This window comes from Syngnathus leptorhynchus, chromosome 5 (assembly GCF_054491065.1).
Source record: "Syngnathus leptorhynchus isolate UIUO chromosome 5, UIUO_Slep, whole genome shotgun sequence".
NCBI classification, from domain to species: Eukaryota; Metazoa; Chordata; class Actinopteri; order Syngnathiformes; family Syngnathidae; genus Syngnathus; species Syngnathus leptorhynchus.
In genome coordinates this window covers 8,174,611-8,188,887 of record NC_141199.1, presented here as the reverse complement: position 1 = coordinate 8,188,887, position 14,277 = coordinate 8,174,611, and the positions used below count along the sequence as shown (strand labels likewise).

General features: G+C 41.2%; 2 protein-coding genes across 3 annotated transcripts; one reads left to right on the top strand and one right to left on the bottom strand.

Moving 5' to 3' along the window:
* Positions 1–7,984: 7,984 nt before the first annotated feature.
* krt98 (keratin 98) lies at positions 7,985–10,558 on the top strand. 2 transcript variants are annotated; one of them, XM_085911250.1, is made up of 8 exons: positions 7,985–8,381; positions 8,758–8,840; positions 8,929–9,085; positions 9,581–9,742; positions 9,818–9,943; positions 10,022–10,242; positions 10,332–10,342; positions 10,418–10,558. In XM_085911250.1, the coding sequence occupies exons 1-8, from the start codon at positions 8,046–8,048 to the stop codon at positions 10,516–10,518; spliced, it is 1,197 nt and encodes a 398-aa protein (XP_085767376.1). In that variant the 5' UTR covers positions 7,985–8,045; the 3' UTR covers positions 10,519–10,558. The 2 variants fall into 2 exon arrangements, with proteins under 2 accessions (XP_085767376.1, XP_085767377.1); XM_085911251.1 differs by lacking the exons at positions 10,332–10,342; positions 10,418–10,558 and having other exon boundaries at positions 10,022–10,246.
* A 953-nt stretch (positions 10,559–11,511) lies between these two features.
* LOC147056670 (keratin, type I cytoskeletal 50 kDa-like) lies at positions 11,512–13,477 on the bottom strand. The gene is made up of 7 exons (XM_085911252.1): positions 12,983–13,477; positions 12,827–12,909; positions 12,588–12,744; positions 12,342–12,503; positions 12,140–12,265; positions 11,835–12,052; positions 11,512–11,718 (listed from the first exon to the last, which is right to left on the bottom strand). Exons 1-7 carry the CDS (start codon positions 13,433–13,435, stop codon positions 11,622–11,624), a joined length of 1,296 nt encoding a protein of 431 aa, XP_085767378.1. The 5' UTR covers positions 13,436–13,477; the 3' UTR covers positions 11,512–11,621.
* Between the last annotated feature and the right edge of the window lie 800 nt (positions 13,478–14,277).

Here is a 14,277-nt window from a genome sequence, read left to right as displayed (position 1 = left end):
GAGGTCTTTGAATAAATACAAAATTGCAAAGATCTGCCCTCTGCCCTTTGTCTTTTTTAGGGAGCAATGGAGTTCAGTTGAAATCAGCATGGAGCAGTGTCAAACTTTTCACATTGAAGTGATGCAAAGCTAGTTTCAACATTCATTTCGGAACTTCATCATATTTTACAACTTTGACACGAAATGTATTTCTAAGTGAAATCCCGTAATCACTTGTTTGGATCACAATTGTAACGAGAAATAATGAATCCTAAGTAGTAGAAAACAGCACATCCTGCAATTGTCTAGTAACCAGTCAAGGGTGCACCCCACCTGTTGCTAAAAAATGTAGTTGCTAATGTTTCTATTTCATTATGAGTATATATTTTCTTCCATTATGTAGTATGCAAACTCGTCTGTGTCAAAACATGACATATACATTTTACATATTAAAATGCAGCTTCATCATGACAGTTCTCTATCTTACAATTAGCAGAGTAGTGTGGCATCTAATAATATAATAAAGTGTTGCCTTGACTAAGTTTAATATGACCCGTGACGAGGCATGTAACAAAGCACTCGTGTCAAATCAACTCCCCCATTGAAATAAATGGAACTGCCATTAATCCCTTCCACCACTCAAAATAAAAAGGGGAAAAAATGATAATAGTTTTACAAAAAGTCACACCCACCCATGTTGTACCTTTAATTTTTTTGATCATCTAATAAAAGGTGTTTTCAGACCCTGATTACAGACCAAGCTACGTTCCATAATGCAATTCACATCTTGAGTTTTTGAAAGTTGTTATTTTACCAGAATTCTGACAGAGGCCTGTTTGTTGAAAGTCAAACATATAAAGACTCATCAGTCAGCAACAAGTGATTCCTTGAGGTATGCTACCCGCTGTGAGTGCAGTCATCGTGTCCCATTCAAGTACAGACCAAAAAGTAGAAAAGCTGTAACAAGCAATGCTTTAACAGACTCACTGACTAAAAAAATTGAAGAGTATTTGTGCACTCTAAGTTATTTATTTTATGCTGCACTGTGCACTATGTGGAAAATGGGCGTTTTTCACCTAAACCAAAGATGACTCATGCTTAAAAAAAAATCCTCTGCAATTTGTCTCTTCTGCTTGTATTTTTAGATCCATTTGTAAATTCTGATTGCACACAGGGATTTGCAACAGTGCTGATTATTAAGAAAACTTCAAACTCCTACGAAATCACAGTGACTTAAACGGGATTTGGAGCAAAGTCTGCATATGTCACAATACTTGTACGGACTTAAAGGTTGCAACCCGTGCAGCAGTCATAAATACTGACACATCTTGTCCCGACAATTTAGAACCCACAAATCTTCAAAAACATTCCTGCTAACTTTATCTAAATCCATGTGTACTTTATGGGAGTGTTCAGTTGTCAAACTGCATGACTCTGTGAAATATCTTCTGCCCACTCCCTCCCTTTTGGTCAAAGAGGTGAAGTCAAGCCAGGATGAGTACAAGGCATATACTTGAAGCAAACACATCCACCTGTGTGGATTTAGAGTCGGCTTTTACTTTTCTTCATTTCATTTTCTTCCACTTTACGTTCCTATCCTATCAGTAACATTAGGCTGTAAAATCATTAGCATGTTGTCAGGGACAGAAGACAAATGGATATAGTGGAACATTTGACTTGACTGTAATCATGAATAGCTAGTCAAACATGCTTGCTCTTGACCATACCAATAAGAAAATGGAAACATGCTGACATTATCATAGGCCAGCATACTGACCCTGCGAAGACAAATGTGAAATGCCATTCATTTAAGAAACATTATCATTGCCAATAATTCAATTTACAGTGTATGCTCTACTTGGGCAGATTAAATTGACATGACAGCACGCATCGGCTGAAATATGATCGGACAAAAAAAAAGAAAAATATCTATGTATTTTTGTGTGCACATTTTATTGGAAACAGTCCAAATGAGAGAAATTCTATGAAATGAAGAGTATAGACTGTTGAGGACAAATTGTTACAAATTTCAGGGTGTAATTAAAATTTAGGTTATAATTTTAGCTAAACTTGTCTGGTGATATTTAGGCCAGCAGAGAAGGCATTGTTGGTTAGCGTGCAAGTTTAATACTCTGAAGTGACATTTTGACAGATTTGCTGATTTCTGACCTGACATCAAAAAGAATAGTGGTCCATCTTTTAGAGAATGACAAGTTGAGCATTCTGTCTTCTGATTTTTCAAGGCCCAGTGAGTGAAAAAAAAAATGACAACAGGAAGCCTATTGTCTGTGTCACCTTCAAGTGAACGTACTGTAAGCTCAAAACAGTTTCTGTTATTTTACTGTATCCCAGCAACACGTACAGTATGTCACTCACTACTCAAGCATGAACGGCATCTATTGTCTTCCAGTTTCATTCACTTATGCATACTGTATATGATCATTCGTCTTTTATCGTATATGAATTCTGGATTTAAAAAAATATATATATATATTAATGAGAGTACTTTTCTAGACTCATGCATTCTTGCAGAGTTGCAGATATCCCTTTAACACATATTTCGTATACAGCAAAGTTAGCAGGTCTCTGTATGGATCAACAGTGAATCATAGCAGTGCACTGCTGTACGCTCCCAAGCCTACCACACCCCAGCCGAGGCATTATCACATCCTCTTTCAACTATTCGGACCGCGCTGTGCAGTAACTCCCCAGCATACAACTTCTATGCCAAAAGTCCAACACACAAAGTTATTGACATGCGCTGTCCTAGTTTGTGTGTGTGTGTGTGTGTTAAACATTCACCATGCAAGAGCTCAAATCTTATCTGTTTTAATTCCGGTAAGCTTGTGCTGTGCTTGTTTAAATAGATATTGTACCTTGGATTACTAATAACAATTTAAAATTGATAAATGTAGAGGGAGGGTTGGGTCTTTCATATTTGGGACATTAAATGATCAGTGTAGCCCATTCTGGTTGTCATAGCTACACTTTGCTCTACTTTGCTCTTTTGCTTTAGAAGGTGTATTATTTAGATGTGTAGTGTCTTCCTGTTGTGGTTATTGATAACAATGCAATATCATATAGTAAGATAAGAAATACATGGTATTGACATCAACGCTAAAACACGTCTTGATATTTCCTCCAGATGCTTTCCTTTAACTTGACAAACACACCAGATAGTCCCAGTGCCACACCCTTGATGAGCTCACATACTTGGCTTGAACACTGGAGGTAACTTTTACTATTGGACAGCCTCCTCTAGTGGCACTTTATAAAATGCAGGCAGGCCAAGAAAACCTTCATGTATAAATATGAAGCAATGTTTTTATTTTTAAGGTGCCATAGCAACACCAACCTGCCCTGCACGGCCACAAACCTCCGCTACATGGCATGCTTGTTAAAACCAACGCGCCCGCTGCACACCTACCTGTCATAGCCGAGTCTGCCTTGTGGGGCAGCATTGAGCCATAGAGCAGCCTGACTGCCAGAAAATACAAAGGCAAAGAAAAAGTAATCACCGTTGCGGTATGTTTGCAGTAATAGTAGCAATTCTTGTGGTGAATGACTTATGTAAACACTCAGTACAACCAATTGCTCCTCTTTTATGGTGTCTGGCAGTAATGCGAGCTTCAGGTTTCTTACATACCTAACTGTAATTCTGTTTATATCACAGAAACGGAGTCTGTTGCGAAAATGGGTTTAATCAACCAACATTTATTCCTGTCACTCCTATTGTTGTCCGTGCAGACAAGAGAGGAAAAATCTCACACCCCACTCCATAATCACTCAGGATAATCATTTAAAGACATCTTACAATAGGCCTTTGTTCTTTTACAGTGAGGGGGAAAAACTCAAATTTAGCTCCAATGTAGCAATGGGAGCTTTAACTTCACCCCCCAGGAGAACCTACTGTTGTATAATTCAAGTCACTGATGTGATTAAAACATAAACAACAGTATGGACCCTTGCTTTTTTTCACTCTCTTCCTGCGATACACACAGACACGCTGAAAGTATGCACTTTTGCAGAAAACCTCCACAATGTGCATGTCTGCGTGTGCACAGCAAGGAGCTGCAGAATGTGTCTGAAGAAGATGGAAGTCAAGAGCTCAGAAGAGAGAGGCCCCAATCACCTTTTGTTCAGATTTCAGTGCACATTAATTCGGTCGTTTTATGTTTTTTTTTTTTTGTTAGGAGGAGGAAGAGTGGGCCTGGAGGCCTGTTGGGGGGTGTTGACGTATACTATGCCAGGATTGCTCACTGTGCCATTATTCTTTAAGCTCGCCTGACTCTCTAACATTGCTTGGCCTTTGGATGAGAATCGTGTAAAATAAAGCCAGTGTGAATGTTGGCACGAATGAAATTTCAATAAGAACTGTTTCCATAGTGTCTTCTTTCATAATGATACTTCAGTGAACCTTCAATATATTTCCTCAAAATGATGTTTTACAACAGTGGTGGCCTGCATCCAGCCATTCGAGCCTTCTATGCTGGATAAACTACACCATTATTTACAACTTATATTAAATTGTAAAAATTTATTTACCATCAACTTCCGAAACCCAAGTGCTCATGTTCTTACAACTGCTTGTTCATAATTTACTCAAAATAGCTAACCGAACTCTGGATCCAAAAGGGACGCAGCCAATCCTGGGCTATTTATACCTAGTACATTGGGTTAAGGATTTCACCCAACATGTTGGGCTCAATAACCAAGGGGTTAAAAATACTAAACACAAGACTGTAAGCTACCAAGAAATGGGTATTGCTGTGTTTTTTTTTAGAAAAATAATGCTCTCAGAAGAAGGAGACATTGTGTGTGAATCTTTCTTCTTGAAGCACTTTTTACCACAGATTTCTCCCGTTCACTTTTTTTCATCTTATCCTGTCTAGGTCATAGCAAGGAAGAAAGCAACTGTAATGTGTGTTGCTTCCTTGCTTGGTTTGTCTCATTCCGTTGCTACCTTGTGTCTGAAATGGTGATTACGTAATTGCCAGCAATACATACATACATTCACAATCATTCTTAATTTTGTGCATTTCAACCTGTGAAAAAATATAAAAGCCATCTTTGCAGCTTTGCAGTATATTTGATTTATTGACATCCGACGTGAGCTCCTTTGAAGAAAAGCCACTATCACCTCCACAAAATCAAAAATATTGTGCCGATCATTTCTTTTCGTTACACAGGTTGAAGAGGACAATATTAGTTCTATTAGTGTGTAGAAACATTAAAAGTGCAAACATTAATGGCATCAGATTCTTTAATAACAAGCTTTAAGACAAGTAAGTGTCAAAATATAATTAGTCTATATACTCGCTGTCATATTTGAAATTTCCGGAAAGTTTACTTCATCATCTTAAACTTTTATTCTGGCAATAAGTTGAAATTGATTACTATATTTTTAATGTTTGAACACACACAGCCCAACAGAATATTGGAAAATTAATATTGAGTAGTGTTTGTGTGTGTGCATGTGCCTGTGCCTGTGCGTGTGTGCGTGCGCGTGTGTGTGTTTGTGTGACAATAGTAGGCAAGCAGGGCAACATATTTGTTGTGAACATCTCACAGAACAAAAGGCCTCCTTGTCTTTTGTTGTCCCGTGTTCATAGAGTATATTTCACCGACTACAGGAACATGGGAGATAAAAAGCAGATTCATCTTGCAATGCTGTTCATACATTCTACAATTCGCCAGTTGGGCTAAATTAATGGATTTATAGTGTTTTGGAAAATAGAGCCTCACATTTGTATGACTGTCGAATGGTTCTCAAATTGTCTTTAATTAATATGACCTACTTTTGGATCGTGGGCGGGGTCACTCACCGGGTAAGCAATTATTAAATGGCCGCAGCTCATTCACAAAAGGTTGCTTGGTGCATGCTGCAGGCCAAACATAATAATTATATATGATGTGGTTTTCCTCTCTCTGTCTATCACACAATTACATTACATTAGGGGTGTCAAAGTTAAAGTGTTCACTTTAAAGATTAATTGGATTTTTTAAAGCAGCCTGAGAACATTTTGTATGAAGAAAAGCAATGACTGAACCAACAGATGGATATTCCTCAATGGTCACCATACCATCTGTCAACCTGCCAGACGTCGCTCTCTTTATCGGGCTGACGAGAAATGTTGTGTGTGTGATGACAGAGAACAGCAGTCAAGCAGCACGGCTATGTTGCTCAACAAGATGAGCGTTTAAAATACAAATATGCAAGTGATCATTTTACACTAGAGTGAGGATGTTGTTTCTGGCAGTTGTTGAGACATTTTGTAAGAGCCTTTTGAGCCACTGGTGACAAGCAATCATTATAGTGGGGACAAACAAAGACTTGAAATTTTGTTGTGAAAATTATCGTGAACCGTATCATGTAAAAATGTGAAAATGATTTAAAAATGTGAAACTAAAATGAAAAGAAGTTCAAAAGTGAAACAGTTGGCGTTTCATCTTTTTACATGATAATTATCACATTTTTACGTGATACGACTCATGTTTTGAATTGATCATGTTTATGTTTTTACATAAGTTTCATATATTCTGGTGTGGCAGCAATATGCTTTGATAGTTTTGTTTAAAGGTTTACAAGACAGGTTTTTGATGAGTTAACATTTTAAAATATACTCTAGGTGGCTCGGTGACGCACTGGTTAGCACGTCCGCTTCACAGTTGGGTTCAATGTGTGGGTGTGGGTTCGATTCCTGCCCTCCCTGTGTGGAGTTTGCATGTTCTCCCCGTGCCTGCGCTCCAGTTTCCTCCCACATCCCACTCCAAATTGTCCTTAAGTGTGAGTGAGAGTGCGGATGGTTGTTTGTCTCTGTGTGCCCTGCGATTGGCTGGCAAGCGGTTCAGGGTGTCCCCTGCCAACTGCCCGATGACTGCTCCAGCACGCCCGCGACACCCGTGGAGACAAGGCGGTACAGAAAATGGATGGATGGATGGAATATCCTCTATAAAGGGAAAGTGGACAATCAACACAAAACAAACCTTTGTATAGTGCACGTTGTGCGTTTTTATCTCTTAGCTAAGACAACATTCTGAGGGAAGTCATGATGCCGCAAAAAATATTTCACTCATTCACTCATAATCGATCATTTTTTATCACAGAATTCCTCACAGAAGTGCAAGTTTTCATCCTGACCTCATGACTGAGGCATCATTCCAGACATCTTGTTGCTATTTCCGGCATTGCTTTTATTTCTCTGCTCATCAACATCAGCAGGAAACAGTTAACGTGAAATTTCGTTTTAATTATTTTTCACCTAGTGCGAATGTGACAAATTTATTTTCCATCTCACGCTTCCTTTCTCTTATATGAGGCTGTTGCGACACTTTCAAAACATATTTTTATAATAATGTAGTATTTATCAACAAAACTTAGATTGTAGCTCTAAATATCTAATGTTGGTTAAGAAAAACATTCATTCATCATCCGTATAGATGAGGTCAAAGGCCAGACAACCACAACAAGAATATTTTAATGTTTACGTTTCCCCACGTGATACGGCTGTGTGACACATTGATGAAAAACGATTCCGCAAGCATCGGTAAATGCAACCTTGCTCATTCCTGCTCTGATATATTTGACTTTGACCAATAACCTTGCTCTCAACCTTTGGCCCTTGTTTGGCAAATGTGAAATTGTCACCGTTGTGTGTAATTTCTTGTCACAGCTGTGAGCAAACATTTTGAGTCAACACTTTATGACATTTCGTCAGTGTCAGTGCAAACTGCTTGTTTTGTCTGGGAATAAATACGGAAGGTGACAATTATGCATTCCTAACAAGATTTGGGGGATAGTCAAGAAGTATTCCAAGAATGGTCATTCGTGGAGAAATGATAAAATGTGGAATCACAAGTTGGACCTGTAATGGGGGCGGGATGAAACCCTCACCCACTAGGTCTGGTGATGGAGCGATTGCATGGCGTAATGGCAAACACATTCTTCGCTTTCAACTAAAACCCCTCCCACTTGACACTATATATAACTCAGGGAGCAAAGTGATGCTCACAACTGCAGATCCTGTCCAGTATTCCTCACAGGTCTTACATCCAGATCCTCCATCATGTCTCTGAGCACGAGATCCTACGGGCAGAAAACGCTGAGCGTCTACGGTGGAGCCGGCGGTCACGGCACCCGCATCTCCTCCGCCCAGTCGTGCTACCTACCCGCCCCTGGTTTCAACCTGGCCGACGGCTTGGACCTCCACGTCGGCGCCAACGAGAAGGCCACCATGCAGAACCTGAACGACCGTCTGGCTTCTTACCTGGAGAAGGTGCGCACCCTGGAAAAGGAGAACGAGCGATTGGATAAGCAGATCCGAGACTGGTACCAGAGCAGAACTGTCGTCAGCCGCGACTACACCAATTACTTTGCCATCATTGATGACCTGAAGGATAAGGTGAGCGAAATCACACATTTCAGGATTATCCCCTGTGTCTGTTGGCCAAAGCCTATCCCGACAGCCAATATGAAGTTTTGCACATTTTGACTGAAAGTAGGATACAACTGAACCTGAAAAGGTTACTCATTGGCTTGCAAACAATTCAGAATCTGCCCATTACTCAAAGTCTGCAGAAATTAGGCTCCGCCCTCATAAGATGTGAGCCAATAAAAGTAATACTGGTAGAACAAGAACAAACAAAATATGTTGTCACCGGGGAAATTAATTTCATGTTGTGACCATCCCTCCATCCATTTCCAACACAGCGTATCCTATTCAGGGTCGGCCTCGACATTGGCATGAGGTCTCTGACCAATTTCTGTTTCTTTGTCAGATCTGTGTCGCTGCCAGACTCAATGCCAAGACAATCCTGGACATGGACAATGCGAAACTGGCTGCTGATGACTTTAAAATGAAGTGAGTATATGCTGTGTGTGAATGTGTATTATTACCACATACTTGACATCCGCGTCTGTCCTCTAAACCTCACCGACCACGCTCTCAGGTATGAGAATGAGCTAGCCATGAGAATGACCGTGGATGCTGACATTGCTGGGCTGAAGAAAGTGCAGGAAGAGATGAAGTTGATCAGAATGGATCTGGAGTGCCAAGTGGACGGTCTGAAGGATGAGCTCATCATGCTAAAAAACAACCATGAAGAGGTGAGGGTGTCTCCACCGCAGTTTAAACAAAGGTGCTTGAGCTAGAAGAATGACTTTTATCTTGATCAATACATTCCGTCGCATGAATAACACCCGTGATGTGTTTACGCTAAATTCTTCACCTCAGTGTGTCGTCAACATCATCACTCTTCTATTCACTATTCATTCCATGGTATGTCAAGTGTCATCATTTGTCACATTCTATTGTGGTTTTAGACAGTCCTAAAGAACACACAGGACCACACTCCCCTCTTAGAACTGAGGAAGTTCCATGTTAGGTGAATGTTTTTACAAATACCTGTGCTCTTTTGAACACTGCCCTCTCCCCCGAGTTCACTTCCATGCATTCTTCTTTACTTCCGTGAGCTGCTTGATGCAGTTTGCCTCACAGGCCCATTTGAACATTCCAAATGTATACACACACACACACATTTTAAAAGGAGCAAAACCAGGAAAGTCATCAGATGAGAAGATTCTTTCTTTGATTCCTCACAGGAATTGGCTCTGCTCAGGAGTCAGATGGGCGGTCAGGTAAACGTGTCCGTGGACGCATCGCCCTCTCCAGACCTAAACGAGATTATGACAGAGATCAGAGAACACTATGAGGCTATGATTGCCAAGAACCGCAGGGAACTCGAGTCCTGGTACCAGACCAAGGTAAAGATAACAAAATCAATCAATTGAATAAATGGAGAAATTAACAATATCGCATTGTGTCTGCGATGTGCCAAGATGGCAGCAGTAGAGCGGGAAGTGATGACACACACAGAGTCTTTGGCGACATCCCACTCTGAAATCAAAGAACTCAAGGGTATACTCCAGAGGCTTGAGATTGAACTCCAGTCCCATTTTAGCATGGTACGTCTAACCCGGCGACTCACTTAAATGTTCATCTCAGACTGGCCCACTCGTGTCTTTTTTGTATTACGCCACCAGAAAGCATCCCTGGAGGGCACCCTAGCAGAAACACAATCCCGCTACGCTGCTCAGCTGGCAGGTCTGCAGAACATGGTTGTGAGTTTAGAGGCCCAGCTTTCCCAGATCCATGCCAGCATCACCAGCAATAAGCACGAGTATGACATGCTGTTGGACCTTAAAACTCGACTGGAGATGGAGATTGCAGAGTACAGACGGCTGTTGGATGGAGAAGAGGACAGGTAGGAATGAGACAAATTTCTGAATTATAAAATTCACAATATCAGAAAAAAATGAACTCATGTGTTCTGGTTTTATTCTTCTCCACCAGCTCAAAACAAGGTTAGTATCCTTGAAAGCACAATTGGTTGAAACTCAAGGACTACATTTGCTAAGGCTTCTTTTTTTTTCGTACAGTGGTCACCAAGGTCATCACAGTGGTGGAGACGGTCGTCGACGGGAGGGTGGTTGAGAGCAGCAAGACTGTCGATATAGATGTGGATGAGATTGAGGGATAGCTTGGAAGAGACTCTAAGACATTAAAGATCGTGCAGTTCATACTTGTGTGGTGTCCTTTTTAAAATCATAAATCAATCAATAAATAGATAGATAAATCAATACACCAAATGAGATTGTAAAAAGCTTACGTCCCAAAGTTCTTCCCACCTATTAACATATTTTAACTGACTTCAAAATCAAAATGCAGAAATGTGGAGCCTAATTGAAGAGAGAATTGACCTGTTTAAACCATGTATTTAAAATTTTATTAGAGCTTATTAAGACTCGCCGACAGCATCGGCACCCAATTTCATTCATGCTGTATTGCAGAAGCTGGGGGCCAGACTTATAAAATGGCAGGTTCTTAAAATAATCTTGAAAAGGTCATTTCAAAAGCTAAAGAATTTACAGTAGTTTTATTTTTATTTCATAGATTGCCTGTTCAGAAATCAGCTACTAAAAACTCAGCCATGCTTATTTGTTAACGACTTTTCCTATTTGTTTCATATTCCAATCAGTGTTAAAACCCATCAAGCTCATGAAATTCCGTGCCAAAAACGGCAAAATCTAATAATACACCTGAACTCAGACTTGACCCTTTCACCACCAGCTTCATTTTGATCCCTATTATACATAAACAGTGGGAAAAATTAGATTTTGACGACAAATCTCCAAGTGACTGTTTCTGACATTGAACTGACTTTTGAGCAGGTAGTCCAGCATGCACTGAGTAAACCTAAAGCATTCTCTTCCACAGTGACCACATTGAAAATTGACAAAACCACAGCCTGAAATGAAATGCAATTTTTAAATTGCATTGTTTGCTTGTTTGAAACCTTGTAGACTACAATGATGTGGAAACTATTGTAACATTTTAATACACCCTGAAGACTTTGTTTTGTCCATATTTATACATTTGCCTGATCTTCATGTCAGACCTATCACACACTGAAATAAAACGGTTGCAGACTGAAAAAAAGTCACACAAGTGATCAAACACAGATACAAAGGAGTAAGTCGGCAGACAGGGAGCCTTTTATTCAATCATTTTGTTGGTTTGCAATGAAAGAATAGTATTTAGGCGTCACATCCTTTTCGGCTGCTGTTTGTTGAGTCAGGCATCTTATGTGGTAGAGGTTGTAGAGGATACCACCCTGCCATCCACCAACTCCTCTGTGACCATGACTACCCTGGCGGTGCTGGATTTGGTCGCAGCGATGCTGGGGAAGGACAAATACAGCGCATGTATGAAATACCAGTTAAAAAGTAGGTGGTTCAGATCTGAAGACCGCACTTTGCTTCTGCTCAAACAAACTGTAAGCCAATTTTCTCTCACCTGCCCTCGCCATCCATAAGTCTCCTGTACTCTGCAATTTCCTTCTCAAGTCTGGTCTTAATATCAAGGAGCATGTTGTATTCTCTGCTCTGGTTTTCCATCTCGGCACGCAGTTGCATCAGTTGTTCTTCAAGACTTGTGACCTGTGACTGGAGTCCTTGGAGGATCATGGAATATCGGGTTTCGGTTTCGGCTAACGTGTTTTCCAGGGATGCTTTCTGTAGGAGTGTGTACATGAGTGATTTTAGTATTCAGGAATATGCAAACAGGGACATTTGTTCCAGCTGACAGTCGCTTTTACTTACCATGCTAAGTTGAGACTGTAGTTCGATTTCCAAGGCCTGCAGGGTGCGACGGATCTCTGAGATCTCCGATCTGGAGGTCTGGAGAGTTTCCGTGCTGACAGCCATTTCCTTGTTCAATGCCTCGCTCTGCAAAAGATAGACTGTTATTGCCCTACTCCAGTACATGCTACGGAACAAGCCAAAACTTTTCAGTGGGAATTACCTTGCTCTGGAACCAGGCTTCCACATCTCTCTTGTTCTTTGCGGCCATGTTTTCGTACTGCTCTCTGATCTCAGAAATGACTCTAGTCAGGTCTATCTGTGGTTTGGCGTCTACCTCTACGTTGATCTGTCCAGTCATCTGTAGCCTCATGGCTGCCATTTCCTGTTATGTACAAAGGTTGGTAAGACATTGGACGGAGAGAAACTAGTAACTCAGACATAGAATATGAAAAGGTTTGCTGCTCACTTCCTCGTGGTTACGTTTGAGGTGGACAAGCTCATCCTTGAGGCCTTCGATCTGCATCTCCAGGTCTGAGCGGACCAGTGTCAGCTCATCCAACATTCTCTTCAGACCGGCAATGTCCGACTCCACTGACAGACGCATAGCCAGCTCATTGTCATACCTGTAAGACGGCAAGAGGTCAGAAAAGAATTCAAAGTGCTTTTAATTTGTTGTGTGTATTTGTTGTCAGTTTTGACGCTTACTTAGTTTTGAAATCATCTGCTGCCAGTTTTGCATTGTCAATGGCCAGGTAGATGCCTCCATTGATACGTGTGGCTTCCTGGATCTATGAGATTTAGAAATAAAGCATGTTTCATGACTACTGTACACCCATTTTAGAAGAAGAGGTGTATTCTTACCTTTCCCTGTAAGTCGTTGATGGTGATCTGATAAGCACTGTAGTCGCGGGCAGTGGGGGAGGCCTTGCTCTCCAAGAACTGATGGATCATCAGCTCCAGCTCGGCATTGGCCTTCTCAAGACTGCGCACCTTGTCAAGGTAAGAGGCCAGGCGGTCGTTCAGGTTCTGCATAGTGGCCTTCTCGTTGGCGCCGACATGCAGATCCTGGCCGTCGCCCATGCCGAAGCCTCCACCCCCTCCCATGCCGAAGTTGTAACCTGCACCGCCAGCGTAACCTGCACCACCACCGTAACCTGCACCACCTCCAGAGCTATAAAGGCTGCTGGAGATTCTTGCGCCGCTTCCACCAGCACCTCCATAAACACTCGAAGCACGCTCCCTACGAATACTGCCGACCAGGTTTCCACCCCCGAAGGAGCGGCCGGATAGCGAGGACCTGCTGAAGTTTGACATTATGTTGACTGGTCGGTAGTGTCTGCCTGCCTGCCTACTCAGAGAGGAGATGATGGACTGAGATACACAGTTCCTCCTGGGTCCCCTTTTTATACAGCACAAGGCGCCTCTGGTGCAGGTGGAGGCGTGTGGATGGGAGGAGCATCAACTAAGATCTGCGGCCTCACCCTTCCCGCTTATCCCTTGAGTTAATTTACCTGGTGGGATCTGAAGGAGAAAGTGGAGCATCTGGAAGCAATTTAAAATATATGTATATATACTTGTATGAATTGAATAGATGTACAAAATGTCGGATTCTTGTCGCAATCACACTTTATAAATGTGTTTGTAAATAAAATATTTTATTGCTTAAAAGTATGAATAGTGAAAGGGCCGCACCCTTCCAGGTCAGCCCGAGGCTGCTTTGTCAGATCCAACCGGTTTGAATTGTCAAGTCAGTGCTCTGACAGAGGATCTATGTTCAATGAGTTACTGCTATGCTAAACTCTGTGGGCCAAGGACAAAAACTTGTTATATAAAAATCAAGTATTACAAATTCATGCATGCAGAGAACAGTTTCACTCCCCTTCAACTTTTATTTTGAGCAAATATGAAAACGACCTGTTTCATCACTGAGGCTGTCTACAATTCAATTTCATGAAGGGTTTTCATACGGGTTGAATGCAGTTGTTAAGAATTGAGGCTAATCAAGCAGATCCATGTGTTTCTTTAGTATCACCTCAGATAGGAAAACACTTTGTGAAAGGCACGTCGTAAAAGGAGCACAATTTGATTGAATTACATAACATCTATGTTGACGACTGTAGTTCTGCTCTGCACTACAAGTCAATGCTTGGTCTTTG

Coding starts and splice junctions, on each gene's coding strand:
- LOC147056670 (XM_085911252.1), bottom strand. CDS start 13,435: ATGTCAAACTTCAGCAGGTCCTCGCTATCCGGCCGCTCCTTCGGGGGT. Junction 12,504..12,587: donor TCAAACGTAACCACGAGGAA/GTGAGCAGCAAA, acceptor TGTACATAACAG/GAAATGGCAGCCATGAGGCT. Junction 11,719..11,834: donor CTTATGGATGGCGAGGGCAG/GTGAGAGAAAAT, acceptor GTCCTTCCCCAG/CATCGCTGCGACCAAATCCA.
- krt98 (XM_085911250.1), top strand. CDS start 8,046: ATGTCTCTGAGCACGAGATCCTACGGGCAGAAAACGCTGAGCGTCTAC. Junction 9,086..9,580: donor TAAAAAACAACCATGAAGAG/GTGAGGGTGTCT, acceptor GATTCCTCACAG/GAATTGGCTCTGCTCAGGAG. Junction 9,743..9,817: donor AGTCCTGGTACCAGACCAAG/GTAAAGATAACA, acceptor CGATGTGCCAAG/ATGGCAGCAGTAGAGCGGGA.